The sequence below is a fragment of the Squalius cephalus genome (genome assembly GCF_949319135.1).
Source record: "Squalius cephalus genome assembly, chromosome: 1".
Taxonomy (NCBI): Eukaryota; Metazoa; Chordata; class Actinopteri; order Cypriniformes; family Leuciscidae; genus Squalius; species Squalius cephalus.
Genome location: NC_137122.1, coordinates 19,121,670 through 19,137,695, shown reverse-complemented (window position 1 = coordinate 19,137,695; position 16,026 = coordinate 19,121,670). Strand labels below are relative to the sequence as shown.

The window sequence follows — 16,026 nt, the reverse complement described above, 5'->3', positions numbered from 1 at the left end:
AAAGTCCTCCTCAGTATTTTGTTCCAATCACCTGGATTTGCTAATTCAGACAGGAGAGAGAACTAATTAGTGAAATCAGATGACTGAGTTTATGGGTGGAATAAACATATGGCAGGACTTCTACTCTTTGACCCCTGGATTTCCCACCTCTGATCAATAGAGTAAACCACTTAGGCTCTAAATGAATTCAGTGATGCAGGTCTAATGATGATTATGTCCTAACACAACACCATCAGATCACTTTTTCTCTTTATTCATCTGGCTGTTATAACTTAATTACAGCAATCAAACAAAATCTAAAGTTAATAATTTAAGGGTCAAGAGCCAAACTAAAACAAACACTGATCAACACAATGGTGACTAAATTTGTGATTTTCTCCTTCAGTGATTCTGCTTGTTAATATCAGATGTCTTCAATAATGCTCAATCATCAGTCAATTAATCACTTAATTATCTCAATAACTTCTACACTGCTTCAGTGTTACTTAAAACACTCTGAGTGTGGACTTATATAAAACAGTGCGCCTGACTCACTGATCTCATGCAGTTTATTTCCATATAGAAAGTGTGTTATACTATTAATACAAATTACAGCAATCAGTTATGAATGATTTGAGTAATGGGTGATGCACCGAGGTCCGAACCAAAGTTCATGTTTTGATACATTGTATACATTCAGTTAGTTTTGGTTTGGTTTCACATTGCAATTATGCGAGCACACTAAAAAACTTTACATGACATACTTGCGTCCTGTCGTCATCATCTATATGGGCTGCATCTTAACATTGATTGGTTTGTAAATGGACATACGTCTGACGTCAGCGTGTTGTCAATTCGGCGGGTAACTTTGACAAGAATGAATGAACAGACGCATATCGTTACCACTATACTTTATTATTATGGCATTACTCCCTGCAGCACCAACTATACTCGAGGCTAGTCCAAATCAACATCCTTGTTGTACAAACATTTTACTGTCGCCGGCAGGACGCAGGACAAATGTGTGTGTGTCTGTGTCTGTGTGCGCACGTATCAGCTGGAAGAAACACCGTGGGCAGGACTGACAGATTTGCACATAAAAATTCTTATTCAGTTGTTTAGGCTACGCGGGAACCACCGGGACTCCCTTTAAATTTCTACTAGTCTTCTCCATTTCAACTCCATTACAACTTCCATTACAACACACCCATTACCATATAGTGACATCTAGTGGTTATCTCAGGGAACAACATAATCTAATATCATTACATCTCACAGACTGCTGCCATCAGGCCCTCCTTATTGACCATCCATCAGTTCCCTTACCAGAAGAGGCACCCAGTACTCCATCATGCTTGCTCCTCATTAAGGTTATGTGGAGGAAAAGGAGAGGGGAAGAGGACTCTGAGTTCCTAAGTCCAGTGGTCCCAGTGCTCCCTAGCCTGGTTTTACCAAGTCCAATGGTCCAACGGCCCGTTCTCACAAGTCCAGTTGTCTAGTTGTTCCAATTCCGGTCCAAGTCCAGTGGTACCATATCCAATGGACCCACGTTCAGTGGTCCAATGGACCCATGTCTGGTTGTCCAAAGTCCAGTGGCCTGGTTTTCCCAAGTCCTGTGGTCCCATGCTAAGTTGTCCCAGTGTTTCCAAGTCCAGTGGTCCAATGTTTGGATGTTCCGAGTCTAATGGTCCCAAGTCTGTTAGTCCCTGTGCTCTCTAGCCTTGCAGTCTCACCTTATTTTGATCAATGTATCATTTAACAAGATTTAACTACGAATGTAACTATAATGACAGAATAAACAAACAACAAAATGAAAGCAGCAGCCCCTCATGGACGACTGTGGCATATAAATATAATAAAACACAACGTAAATATTGTCATCACTCCTCCTTTCACCCTTCTGGTGTCGTCACACAAGTGTCGTTCATTAACATCGCTTCACCGGCCTCACTCCTAAAATAAATATATCTTGATTTATGAAAGTTTAGATATTTGTACTGGAATAAAAAAATCACTTTTTCCAGTGTATATTAAGTATAAAGTGTCTGTAGTTTATAGCTTATGATGAATGTGTGTGTGATTGTCCAGAACAAGACTGGAGCTCTGATGACAGACAGCGGGAACATCAGCTCATGTCACACCTGCTGTCAATCATCCAGCAGAGGAATGACATCATCAGCAGCCTGGATCTGGACAGACAGAGGTCAGAGGTCACCTGACCCCAGCAGTGTGAGGTCACATGATGATTATGTGATCAAGGTATTCAGGATTATAAGAAACTTCCTGGTAATTAAAGCTAAACTCTGCAGGATGATGGTCCTCCAGGAGCTGAGTTTCAGATGTGTGCTGTAGCAAAGCAACATTCAGACATTCTATGCAAAGCATTCAGACTCTATATCAAAACTGATATCGCTTTAGGATAATACTTTTGCTTTTTACATGCTCTTATTTTCCACTGGATTAATTGGAATGCTTATTTTTTTAATAAGTTAGCTCTTTGTGCTAACTAATTAAAGTTTGAATGTCAGATTTATAACTGGTGCATTTGTTTAACACTCATTGTAATGGCTTTTCTAATAAGAGTGTGCAAGTTTAGAATGCGTATAACCATGCAGACAGATGTAGATGCGAACAAATGTCTTTCTTTATTGTGCTCCATTAAACATTGTCTTAAAACTTATCATGGCTTTTCCTTGATCACAAACACGTACACACAAAGTCCATACCTTGTAGACACAGCATACGAGTCTCATCCATCTTGTGCTTGTGCTTCCCATTTAACAACTCACACACACTTGTTGCTCATGTGTAATTATACTGAGTCACACACACTTGTTGCTCATGTGTAATTATACTGAGTCACACACACTTGTTGCTCATGTGTAATTATACTGAGTCACACACACTTGTTGCTCATGTGTAATTATACTGAGTCACAGCGCCACTCAGTGAACAACAACAACTTTAAAATACAACAAATGGCTTATTCAGTTAATGTAGGTTCCCACGGTTCATGGAATTTATGGAATAAATGATGATTATGAAACCATCAACAGGTAACCATCATCTCCTGATCTTGTTTCACTTTAGCTTTCTTTGCTGCTGCAAATGTGTTTGACAAACACACTGTCAGAGCAGCCAAAACAGACAAAAGATATACTGAGAGTTAAGAGCCCAACTAATGGAAATACTAATCACCGTTATGCAGTGGCGGATCTAGAAAATTTTACATGGGGGGGCAAAGGGGTGGCAAGAGGTCTTGGCAGGGTGGCAGGGGTAGACGGTACATGGGAATCCCTATATATGAATTGCTTTAACAAAACAAACACAAAAACACTTTTTAACTACAGTAGTTATTGTTTAATCATGCCCTTACACACTACAACGGTTTTTAATTCACAACAGGAATAATTCACAAGCTGGTTTCATTGCTGTGATATCTGAGAGGAATTGGATTTAGGACTGCTTAGCTAATCAAATGATCGATCTCCTAACTGGCACTGTATTGTGAGTTGTAACGTAATGTCGGTGTAACGTAGATGGGCGGCGATGGAGCCACTGGAACACAACAGGGTCACGGCCGAGACGTCATCGGCACCCATCAGTAAAATTATGGATTAAGGGGTGGTTCTAAGGGCATTGGATATTCGGTGCTTCAGCCCAAACTAAAATTGGGTATTTTTATTTAAAGGAATTAATTAATCATAAAAGTGATTTAAGTGAAAAATAAAGAAAAAGAAAGTCTTGTTGTATTAGTGAAATAATTGTAACTATTTGCAACTTATTTATTATTTTTAATTAAACATGCATTCTCTCTAAATGAATCAAGGAAATTATAGCATATTTTCAATTCAAAACGGCAAAATTTAATAATAAAAAAAGAAAGAAAAAAAAGTTGAGTAATTTTCGTCACCGGATAGTGTCGGTAGTTGAACTTTTCCATTGTAAAACAGTCAAATATAAAAAAAAATGATCTACTTACATTTTACCAGGCATTCGTTAACTTCTTTAACGTTAATCATTTTGATATTGATGAGCTGGACTGCTGAACTTTTAGTCTTCCTAACAACAAACAGAGCGTTGCGTAATGTAGTGCATCAGAGCAGCATCCATAATAATATCAAGTGAAGCTCTTATTTGCATCTTAAGTTTATTGCCAATAATAATGACAGGTTTGGAGTCAAAAGCGAACGTGAACTCATGAGCTCACGCAAAACACATCTTCAGCACAGAGACTCATTTAAACGCCTCTGTTTGGCCGATGTGATCAACAGACATGTCTCTGATTGGCTACAACAATGCTCAACGCTGCAAAAGCACGTCAAAAGTACCTTTATGCAAAGGGAAAAATATAGCCTAAATAAAAATGTAATATGCACTGTTCATGATTAGGTAATCGCGGCCGCTGTAATCTTATTCACATTTGTTTTTCTGATTAATTGTTTTGCTCTATGAGAAAGACAATTTAACAAAATATTCGGGGCTTTAATAAAAACATTCTGTTTCTCTCTCTGGCTCTCCAGCCCTAGCGCCGCCCATCAATATTCTATATTTTTTTTATTAAGCTGTTCTTGTCTTTACTTAATATTTACTGTTGTTTGTTTGCTGTTATTGATTTATAACAGTTAAATGAACAAAGTAAAATGTTTTCTTATAGTGTTGGTTATGTTTTGACATAATCATGCTGTGATCTGAAAAAGAAAGCTTATTGAGATAGTTTGGATTAAACTGTTAGCTGCAGTTTAGTGATTCTTTAGCCTATGATTATCAATACTTTATTTATAATTAAAAATATTTAATAAACATTGTTCTGATCAAAAGGCATTCAAATACATTCATTTAAAACACAGACATCAATAATCAGCCTGTGAATCTCAACAATGGTGACAATAATAAAGCATGTTGCAGTGGCTGCCACCAATCACAACTCATTAATGGCTCCCATCATGCATTGCGGTATGAATAAATTATGATCTGAATTGTCAATTTACTTTTCCTAATTGAATATTCTGCTCCTCACCATTGTTGAGATGCATAGACTGAATCTTGACATCTGTGTGTGCCTAAAAGAATTTTTTTTTTTAACAACTTTTAAGAAATCCTTTATATTATATCAAAAATTCTGGGCATTTATGCAGATTCACTAACCAACAACATAAATCGAAGTCAGAAAGAAGGATTTTAATGAGTTCAGTGATCAAGTTCAAATGATGATTGTCATAATATAACCAACACCATCAGATCACTTTTTTCTTTGTTCAACTGGTGATTATAATTCAGAAACAACAGACAAACAAAATCTAAAGTTAATAATATATGGGTCTAGAGCCCAACTAAAGCAACCATTGATCGTCATAACGGTAACTTACAATTTGTGATTTTCTCCTTCAGTGATTCTGCTTGTTAACATCAGGTGACTTCAATAATGTTCAATCATCACTAAATTAATCACTTAATTATCTCATTAACTTAAACACTCTTGAGTGTGGACTCATATACACTCCCAGGAGTGTTAATTTAACACTGGAGTTTTTGCTGTGTACAAAGAGCCGTAGTTAACTGACAAGCTGAGCCATATCGCATTAATTATCACTGGCGATACGTCCGCAATATTAATGCGATATGGCTCAGCTTGTCAATTAACTACGGTTCTTTGTAGTAAATGCCGCTCCATCTGAAAGCAGGTGATGGTGATTTACTACTATTCAAGGAACCGGCTTTACTGACGAGATGCGCATAACAATATCGCGATTTAAATCGCCCAGTCCTAGTCAAGACCAAAGAGCCCAACTACAGCAAACACTGACCTCTACAATGGTGACCAAACCAAACTCATCAAACAAACTTCAACATGTAAACCTCTTAAACATAATTTCTAAACATTGAAACTTCCCGCTATAACTGTCTAAGAATGTTAGGGGGGATAATGTTCTATCAATGTCATCACTAAACATGTTTGAAATGTTTATAGAGAGTGTTATCCTACCTTTTAGCAGAACATTCTGGTGACAAAAATAAAATTAGCTACAGAAAATATTAAAAATTAAAAATAGAAAAACATAACATAATGCTCTCAAAACATTCATAGAACAATAACATTTCTAGCTGGGATGAGCTCATATTGTGGTCATAGTTTGAGCACACAGTGAGAGCGCTGTGAGGTTACACTTTTAGAACACTGTGAACTCACATTGCTGGCGTTGTGACCACATGGTGACATCACTGTGAGATCATAGTGTTGACTGGGGAGTCATATATACATTTCAGGAGTGTTAAATTTGACTCAAAGTTAAATGTACACTGGCTTTTTTGCTGTGTGATAAGATTTGTCATAAGAGAAAAAAAAAACAAAAAAAAAACACATTTTTAAAGCACAGTTGAAAGCTGGGCATAAGAGCCTTAATAAAGGAACAGAAATCTGACCAAAAACAAACTGAATGAGGACAACTCCAAAAGAAAGGATAAAATGCTTCATCATGTAGATCACAACATGTACAAGATGAATCAATATAACAATTAAATCTGTTCACGAGATACTAATTAAAAAGGAAATATTTATAAATGAGTTTAAGCGACATTTCTTTGATTTTGTTTGATTAAATATTTTTGAGGAAGATTCCAGATTTATTCCACATCAGACTATCAACACAACCATTTCAAAATGATATGATAGCAGGTCTGGAGACAATATCCCTTTGAAACAAAGCCTGTACACGACGATTATTATTTTTAATATAGGAAAGAAAGAAACAGATATGGCCTACTTCAGTATTAGCAGGATCCATCGAGTTTGGAGAGAGCGGAGGACAGGTATTTTTAAGAAGAATTTTTAGACCAGAGGGAACAGCATCCAGAACCACAGCAAAATATTTAAGAGTAACTGGAATATATATTTAGAAAGAAATTGAGAATAGATCGACATAAGTCCTTCATGGTTACATATATATACAGTTGTCTAACAAAAACTATATCATTACAAAATCAATTCATAAGAAATAAAAGACTTAGATTCATACATAATGTGCTTATTATTCCAGATAACGCACCCGTTTGGAGAGAAGTTTTGTTTATAGATTAAATTCCAATAACATCTGTTTGTGAAAAGTAGTGGGCAGTGGCTCAGTGGCTCAGTGGTTCATGTAGGTTGTCTACAAACCGGTGGTTCAATCCCCGGTTCCACTTGACCAAGTGTTGAGGTGTCCATGAGCAAGACACCTAACCCCAGCTGCTCCCAACAAGCTGGATGGTGCCTTGCGTGGCTGACACCGCCGTCGGTGTATGAATGGGTGAATGTGAGGCTATATGTTAAGTGCTTTGGTGGCTATAGGTCTGTGAAAGCGCTATATAAATGCAGTCCATTTACCATTTTAGGGCCAAATATATGAAATGATCAACAGTGTCGAAGGCATTATATGGCACTCTAAGAAAAGAATGGAACTCTCATCTTGGTATAAATGTGGGTAATCAACAAGGCCTATCCAACCGAATATTATTTGAATACCCTGAAGAAGGCTGTTTGTGCCGCTACGCGTGGGTTGTTTTTTCCCCCATGTCTTTTAAATTTTCTAACATGAAATAGCCAGTCAAATAAAGGCTTTTTATTAATTTCTAAAAGAAGAGTGCCTTGGATTTTCTTCTACCATATTATTTGAAATGTGTCTACGCATAAAACCTGACTGTGTATCATCATCAATAATAAAATAAAAAGTTTTCTTAAAGGGGTGGTAAAACAGCTTTCCTGAAATACACAATGGGCTCTGATTGGTCAGCTTGGCCCAGTGTGTTGTGATTCGCTAAGCGCCTAGCTTATGCTGTCCGGAAACCCTGTCCACACCCGTTACCATAACAGTAGTTGCATGAGCTCCGGTGTATAAACACAGGTGTCAGTATTCAATGTTATGCTTCTGCACAGCTGCAGATTCAGGAACCTAGATCTAGGACCCTAGTTTTTAGTGACAGTGCCACCTATCGAACTGGATGATATAGTGGTGGCTGCAGTTTCAGGACCCATGTCAAAAAAAAAAAAGAAAAAAAATGTTTGGGACCTTAAAAGGTTACTTCAGGATTTAGCATTAAGCTTTGTATTAGTAGAAAACCTGTAGTATTTTCGAATTACCATGCTTTCCCCCCTCATATCCCCCTGAGACAAGAGATTTATGTATTTTTTGTCTGGAAAAAATCCTCCGATGACGCAAATATCGTCATTTTGCGTCATCGGAGGATTTTCTGGACAGAGGCTAAAGACTACAGCCAGTAGATGGCGTTGTTCCGCATGTTTTCAGCCCGCCCATACAGGGTGGGATCTCACTCACAGAATGTACACAGTGTCAGCCGTCTTTCTTTGGAAGCTAAGCTAGCAGGCTCTTGTTCTGTGGAGAAAGCTGAATAGTAGGAGAAAGCTGAGTAAGTAACCATCCTCCTTTCCCCGGACTTGTCCGGCGGGCGAGATCGTTCAAAATGTACGGGATTCAGCTTTTGCTTTCTGCGGTCGCCATTCATTGTTTAACGTTACATGCACACCTTTCAATCTAACTGAATTCATTCCGATTGGTGAATTTGAATGTAGTGTTTACATGAACGCTAAACAAGTGATCGGTTGATGTGCGTTTTACCATTGTTAAGAAAAATTCCCGCTCCTCCGTGAGAGATGCGAGACCCGGCGCGTCTCAGAAATCATTGCACCGGCCTCGCGCTGTTCTCCCGCGGCCGTCAGCCTCGTCCTGCTCGCCACAGTAAGCATGAATGAATGGCGACTGTAGAACGCAAAAGCCGAATCCCGGACATTTTGGACGATCTCTAATCCCTCGCAAACTCATCACGTAGGCTAGCTATTGTTGTTGCTAGCCTACGCACTCTTACCGGTAGGCGTGGCCTCCTAAGGCAGCGAAGCAAGTGCATTCTGGGAGTTGTTGTCTTTCATCCACATAAGCCAAAAATACATTTTCTGGCTTTTCTCAGGCTAGAAAGCTCCAAATTCAAAAATTTCTTCACATTTCTTCTACTTAAATGACCTATTTTAAATACACATTCATCTTCCCAGAGGTGAAGTATCCCTTTAATTATTTTAACAAATAAGATTATGGAATAGAAAAGCTCCTGCATCAGGTGGATTAGTTTAACAAGTAGCTTCTACATGACACTTGCATTGTTTTCTACGGTATATTACTGTTTTAATGGAAATGGTATGATACTGTCAGAATTTGGCCTTTTTTTTACAGCAAGAGTTAACAGTGTGTCCATGTCATATTTAGCTTGTAACTCTTCTCTCTGAGCCTGAATTTCTATTTATCTCTCTCTCAGTATTTCCTCCATTCTCCTTTTTAATGGACATCTCTGCCTCCTCAAACATGCTGTTAGTGAAGTATCGACCCTGATTAGTTTTCTTGACTTCTTCTATCATGTTCAATAGTTGAGTTACTTGAGTTTTGTCTGTTTTTTCTGTTTTTCTGTTATTGAACACCAGGAATCTGTTTCCACAATCTCTGATCAGTTTCTTCAGTTCTGCAGACTTACTTCTCTTCACATAATCTTGTATGGACTCATTCTTCAGATCGTCTCCTCTAGTGAACAGAACAATGCTGAACTGAGCAGATTTATGACCAAAGATCTTCTTTATCATATCTACAGTTTCTGTTTCTTTCTTGGTGAATTTTCCCACACTCAACACAATGACAAACACATGAGGTCCAGGTGATGACAGTGAAACACATTTCATTATTTCCTCCATCACTTGATCATGTGCCAGTGTCGTGTCAAAGAGTCCTGGAGTATCAACAACAGCTACTGATCGACCATCAACTTCACCAACTCTCTTTTCACACACAGTCGTCACTGAATCTGTGCTTAATTCACTCACAAACTCATTTCTTCCCAGAATAGTGTTTCCTGTTGCACTCTTTCCACTTCCTGAACTCCCGATCAGCACAATCCTCAGACACTCCTGATCATCTGCTTCACATTCAGCACCTGAAAATAATGCATATATACATGTATTAAAGGGTTACTTCAGGATTTAGCATTAAGCTTTGTATTAGTAGAAAACCTGTAGTATTTTCGAATTACCATGCTTTCCCCCCTCATATCCCCCTGAGAGGAGAGATTTATGTATTTTTTGTCTGGAAAAAATCCTCCGATGACGCAAAAATCGTCATTTTGCGTCATCGGAGGATTTTCTGTCCAGAGGCTAAAGACTACAGCCAGTAGATGGCGTTGTTCCGCATGTTTACAACCCACCCATACAGGGTGGGATCTCACACAGAATGTACACAGTATCAGCCGTCTTTCTTTGGAAGCTAAGCTAGCATGCTCTTGTTCTGTGGAGAAAGCTGAATAATAGGAGAAAGCTGAGTAAGTAGGGGTTACCATCTTCCTTTTCCCGGACTTGTCCGGCGGGCGAGACTGTTAAAAATGTCCGGGATTCAGCTTTTGCGTTCTGCGGTCGCCATTCATTGTTTACATGCACACCTCTCGTTTCAATCTAACTGAATTAATTCCGATCGGTGAATCTGACTGTAGTGTTTACATGAACGCTAAACAAGTGATCGGTTGATGTGCGTTTTACCCTTGCTAAGAAAATTTCCGCTCCTCCGTGAGAGATGCGAGACCCGGCGCGTCTCAGTAATGAGGCACCGGCCTCGCGCCGTTCTCCCGCGGCCGTCAGCCTCGTCCTGCTCGCCACAGTAAACATGATGAATGGCGACTGTAGAACGCAAAAGCCGAATCCCGGACATTTTGGGTCTCTAAATCCCTGGCAAACTCATCACTTACTTAGGCTAGCCTTGTTGTTTTCAACTGTGCTCTCTAACCGGTAGGCGTGGCCTCCTAAGGCAGCGAAGCAAGTGCATTCTGGGAGTTGTTGTCTTTCATCCACATAAGCCAAAAATACATTTTCTGGCTTTTCTCAGTCTAGAAAGCTCCAAATTCAAAAATTTCTCCACATTTCTTCTACTTAAATGACCTATTTTAAATACACATTCATCTTCCCAGAGGTGAAGTATCCCTTTAATATCATGTGATTAGTGATAAACTTCACTGCAGGTGTTAAAATTGGAACCAAAAACTTAAAAAGCATGAACTTAAAGACTTTATTCATCACTCAATCAATCAATAAGACACTGAGTGTTTATGTAATTTATTCCAAGCAAACATAACATTTTCAATATTAAAGTATCATGTTCCCAGCTAACAGATTTGTGTTACAAGAACACTCTCAAAATATTCAGTCTTCTTAAAATGCACTAACCTTCTAACTGAATCTTCTGCTTTAACTCTTTATTTTCATTCTCCAGTCTCTTCAGTTCTTCTTTATATTTCTCCTCAGTTTCACGTCTGGCTCTGTTCTCTCGAGCTTTCACAAACATCTGTGCTGAATATGGTTCAGTCTTCATTTTCTTAATATATTTCAGTAGTTCTGAGATATGGCTTGAGTTTTCAGGTTCCTTTAGCTCCATCACTCTGTACTGATCACCACTGATTAACTGCTGAGATTCTGTGCTGGATTTAACAGACTCTTTCACTGGTCTAGCAGGGTCAGGCTTGGATGTGAAAAGTACCATAATATGCTCTCTGGAACACAATATCTTCTGGACCTTCTCTATTTCTGCTTTGTCTTCATTATTGAGTGGAGCATCAGGAACAATGATAAGGAAAACATGAACTCCAGGATCACACAGAGACACACCAAAGACAGTCTGACGCATCACTTTCTCCTCTGAGAGCTGATCGAGAGCTGGAAGCTCCACCAGATTGATCTCATGGCCATAAAGTTTAACTTTACTAGTCTCACGTACTTCACTGTTCGCTTTCTGACATGAAGATTTCCCTCGTAAAACTTTTGACATAGTGACCTTAACTGTTGTATCTCTTCCACACAGCACCAGATTCAGCTGATTTTTTCCAGATAAAGTCTCCATACCTGAAAACATATCAAGAAAGTAAAATTTTGGTAATGTACACAGGGCTGGAAATTAATGTGGGCTTTAACATGCCACCAATATAAATAAAAATGCCCCCAAATTCATGTTAAAGTGGCAAAAAATGCCCCAGAGTAATTAAACCTGTCATTTTAAGACAAAAAGGTCAAAAATTGCAACGGAAGCAAACTCAACTGATTTTGTATGACATGTTTTAATATAACTTCGATTGTGTTTGTCTGAAAGAAGAATGTCATATACAGCTAGGATGGCTTCAGGGCAGGCCCCTGGCCCCTGCTGAAATCTGATTGGCCCCTGATTGGACCCCGTTCCTAGGGGTGGGGGAAAAAATCGATTCTTAGATGCATCGCGATGCGGACGTGTACGATTCTGAATCGATTCACAAATGTCAAAAATCGATATTCTAAAAAAAATATGTATTTTTTCCTAATATTGACGAAACGCAAAAGGCGGAACTCTAAAGCGGACGTGCAGTGCGCGGACAGTCTGTGGTGTGCACAACAGAGACGCGCACATAACAGAGACGCATGATGGCTGAGCGCCAAATTCTAACGGCACCCTCTTCGTTAAAAGCTAACGTATGGAAAACTGGCAATTTCGTTGTTACCTATCTAGTATTTTTTGTATGAGAGCTGCTTTCTGTATTGTTTAGTTTTCACATCATGCTGTAAACCGATCTGTTATACGTACATTATACTGCCCTGCAATATGTGCAATGCCAGTCACAAAAAGTTATTTTGACTGTGCTCTCTGCAGATGTTCATTCACTTTTTTTGAATAAGCTGTTTTTGATTGTGGTATACAGCAAACATTTCAAGTCATAACTCTTTATTATTTAGTTGTGAATAAAAGTGGCTTTGTATGTTACTAATTATTCAGAATATGCGTAATTCCACAAGCATTATGTTTGTATGAGAGCTGCTGGTACATCATTCTATAATTTTGAACGAAAACTGTTTGTGAATTTGCTACAGCAAAATGTTGTTTTTTTTTTTGTCTGAAGGATTATATTGCTCAGTGGAAATAACAAGAGGATGTTGGTTAGAATTTTGAGAAAAAGGTCTGAGGCACTCAGGAGGATGAAGATTAAAAAGCCTTTATTAATCCATGGCTAGTATAAAAATAAAAACATGCCTACGCGTTTCAGCCAACAAGGCTTTCGTCAGGGCTTGAAGTGTTTTGACAAACAGCTCACTTCCTTATTAAGGCCAGTAATCAAGTAATAAATAACAGCTGCTTGGGTTGAGCAGGTAAGAAGTCACATGATTGGATGACTAGTGTCACAATAATTACTTACAATCATTAGTCCTGTTAAATTTTAACTACAGAGAAAAAGCATATATTTCTACTAAGAAAAAATACATTGAGAAGAAGAAAAAAAAAAAAAAAAAAACTTAAATGATTAAACTAGTAAATCTGACTACAAAGAAAATACATTTCTACAAAAAAAAAAACTAAAAAAAAAGAAAAGAAAAAACTTACTACTAAAGATATATAGCCACTCATCTTAAAAGAAGTGTTAAATTACAAAAAAGGAACAAAATCTAGTTCTCCATTTAGACCAGGGAAACATGTAGCTTTCAAAGTGTAAATCCAAAATGATTCTCTTTGCAAGAGTTTCTTTAGCCTATCACCTCCTCTAATAGAATTTTCAATATGCTCTATGATTTTAAGGGAGTTACAACTTCCATGGTTTGCATCTTTATAATGTACTGCCATAGGATATTGAGGATTTCCAGATCTTATTGCGTATTTATGCTCAGCAAGTCTTACCTTTAATTTACGCTTAGTTCTCCCGATGTAAAAGCAACCACATGGGCATACTAGTCTGTAAACCACATATGAAGTATTGCAATTAATGAACGAATTTATATAAAACTTACGTCCAGAGGAGATGTCAATGAAAAAATTAGCATTAGTCATATTATTGCAATGATTACAGTGTCCACACTTATAGTTACCTTTTCTGTTAAAGAGCCATGTTTTTTGTTGTATGGGGGAAAGATGACTTTGAACCAGTTTATCATTTAAGGTTGGTGCTCTTCTAAAGCTGATGGTTGGAGCATCTGGAAGGGCTTCCCTATGAACACTATCACTTTTCAATAAATCCCAATTTCTTTCAATAATTCGTTTAATTTTGTTCGCATAAATGATTTGTTGACACAACTTGACTTGGTCAAGTCATCTTATTGCATTGACTCAGTTAAGTTTAGCCAACATTAGGAGTTAAGTTCACTCAACTTATATGTATTTGTTGAAATAACTTGCAGTAAATTGGGCCAACGTACTGTATCAATTAATAAGCATTTAGATTTTTTTGTTAAGTCAACTTAAAAACATATTGGTTGAACTTAATTTTGCATGTTTTCACAACCATTAACCAAGTCTAATTGACATAAAATAGTAATTTTTCATCAACATCACAACTTAACTTTTTGAGTTTACTAGACTTCATTGCTTGCTTTGACAAGAAGTTCTAGATATCTACCTGCAACCAGATTTTTAAATGAAATCAACACAGCTGCAAAATTGAAACTCTCAGCATTTATTTTTTAAACAGATGCACTGCACCCAAAAACTATTAGCTTGCAAAGATATGAAAACATCACAAGAAAAACCCTCACATATATTCAGCTCACACAAGCATGTGCAAACTTCTTTATGCACAGACCCATCTTAGAGAATAGTACAAATAACTCTCCTTGTCACTATCAGATATTTTCATTGCAGGAAAAGGTGTACATGAAGAATTCACTATAAGCTGTTTAACAACTTCAAATAAAATAGTGTCTTCAATTCCCAATCAAACGTCAAACATGACAAGGAAAGAGAAGCAGGACAAGGGAACAAGAAAACAGTCTGTTTGAAATTCTTTTTAGAATAACAATGTTAAAATATACAGCTCACAGAAACACGTGCAAACTTCTCTATGCCCATTTTAGTACAAATAACTCTCCTTGTCATTATCAGATATTTTCCTTACAGGAACAAGTGTACATGAAGAATTCACAATAAAAGCTGTGTTGAAAAAATTCACATTAAACTGTCTAAAAACAGTGTCTTCAATTGTAATTCGTAGAAACATGACAAGGAAAGAGAAGCAGGACAAGGTAACAAGAAAACAGTCTGTTTGAAAAAAAAAAAAAAACACAGACCCATTTTAGAGCCAAAATAGTACAAATAACTCTCCTTGTCATTATCAGATACTTTCCTTACAGGAACAAGAGTACAAGAAGAATTCACTATAAAGCTGTGTTTAACAACTTAAAATAAAATAGTGTCTTCAATTCCCAATCAAACATCAAACATGACAAGGAAAGAGAAGCAGGACAAGGTAACAAGAAAACAGTCTGTTTGAAAAACAATTCAAGAATACCAATGTTACACTTAAAACAATGAAATCTAAAATAACAATGGTCTTAATCTTTAAAACAGTGTAACAGTTTAAGTGCTAATAGTAGCAAGAAGGAGAAAATAGTTTCTTATCTCAGCAACTTGCTCTTCAAAGAGTGAACTCTTGCGGTGCATGAGTCTGATCCAACTCCAATGAACAGGCGCTGTATCACTTCAAAAGTGAATTTTAATTCCTTTGGGTAGTCAAGGTTTAATGCATACACCAGGCCCATCAGGTTCAGAAAAGCATTAGGTATGTCACTCAGGTGACGCATCACCACTTCTTCCTCAATCACCAGGGCAACGTCATTGTAGAATTCTGGGAGAGGCTCCATCACATTTTCCACAACCACTAGGATTCCGATCACCACACCCTTGATCACATCCTCTTCACGGTCACTGGGCTTTGTAGAATGAAAACAAAATTAAGGTACTATTACTTAAAACCAATTTCACAAACAATTTAAAGTCCCCACACCCCTGCAAATTAAGAGATCTAATGTTCAATTTTCCCTTGTTTAGCCTTAAAGGAGAACTCCGGTCAATTTTAACATTGAGCTCATTTTATTGTACATTTGGAGTGCTGTCAATACAGAGAACAACTACAAAAATCGGTGTTGCCTACACCGAGTTATTCTATTTTTAAAATTTGCACCCTGTTGACTTCAATGGGGCAAGTACCAAAGTAGTCGATTGCCGAGTTCACGCGCGTGATCATAGG

At 37.7% G+C, this 16,026-nt stretch overlaps 1 protein-coding gene across 1 annotated transcript; it reads right to left on the bottom strand.

Moving 5' to 3' along the window:
- Positions 1–9,264: 9,264 nt before the first annotated feature.
- Positions 9,265–11,372, bottom strand: LOC307171204 (GTPase IMAP family member 7-like; the record flags this gene model as incomplete). Its single annotated transcript, XM_079892692.1, is given in 3 exon segments — positions 9,265–9,300; positions 9,302–9,945; positions 11,222–11,372. Coding segments are annotated over 3 exon segments (825 nt in total). The 5' UTR covers positions 11,367–11,372.
- Positions 11,373–16,026: the final 4,654 nt, after the last annotated feature.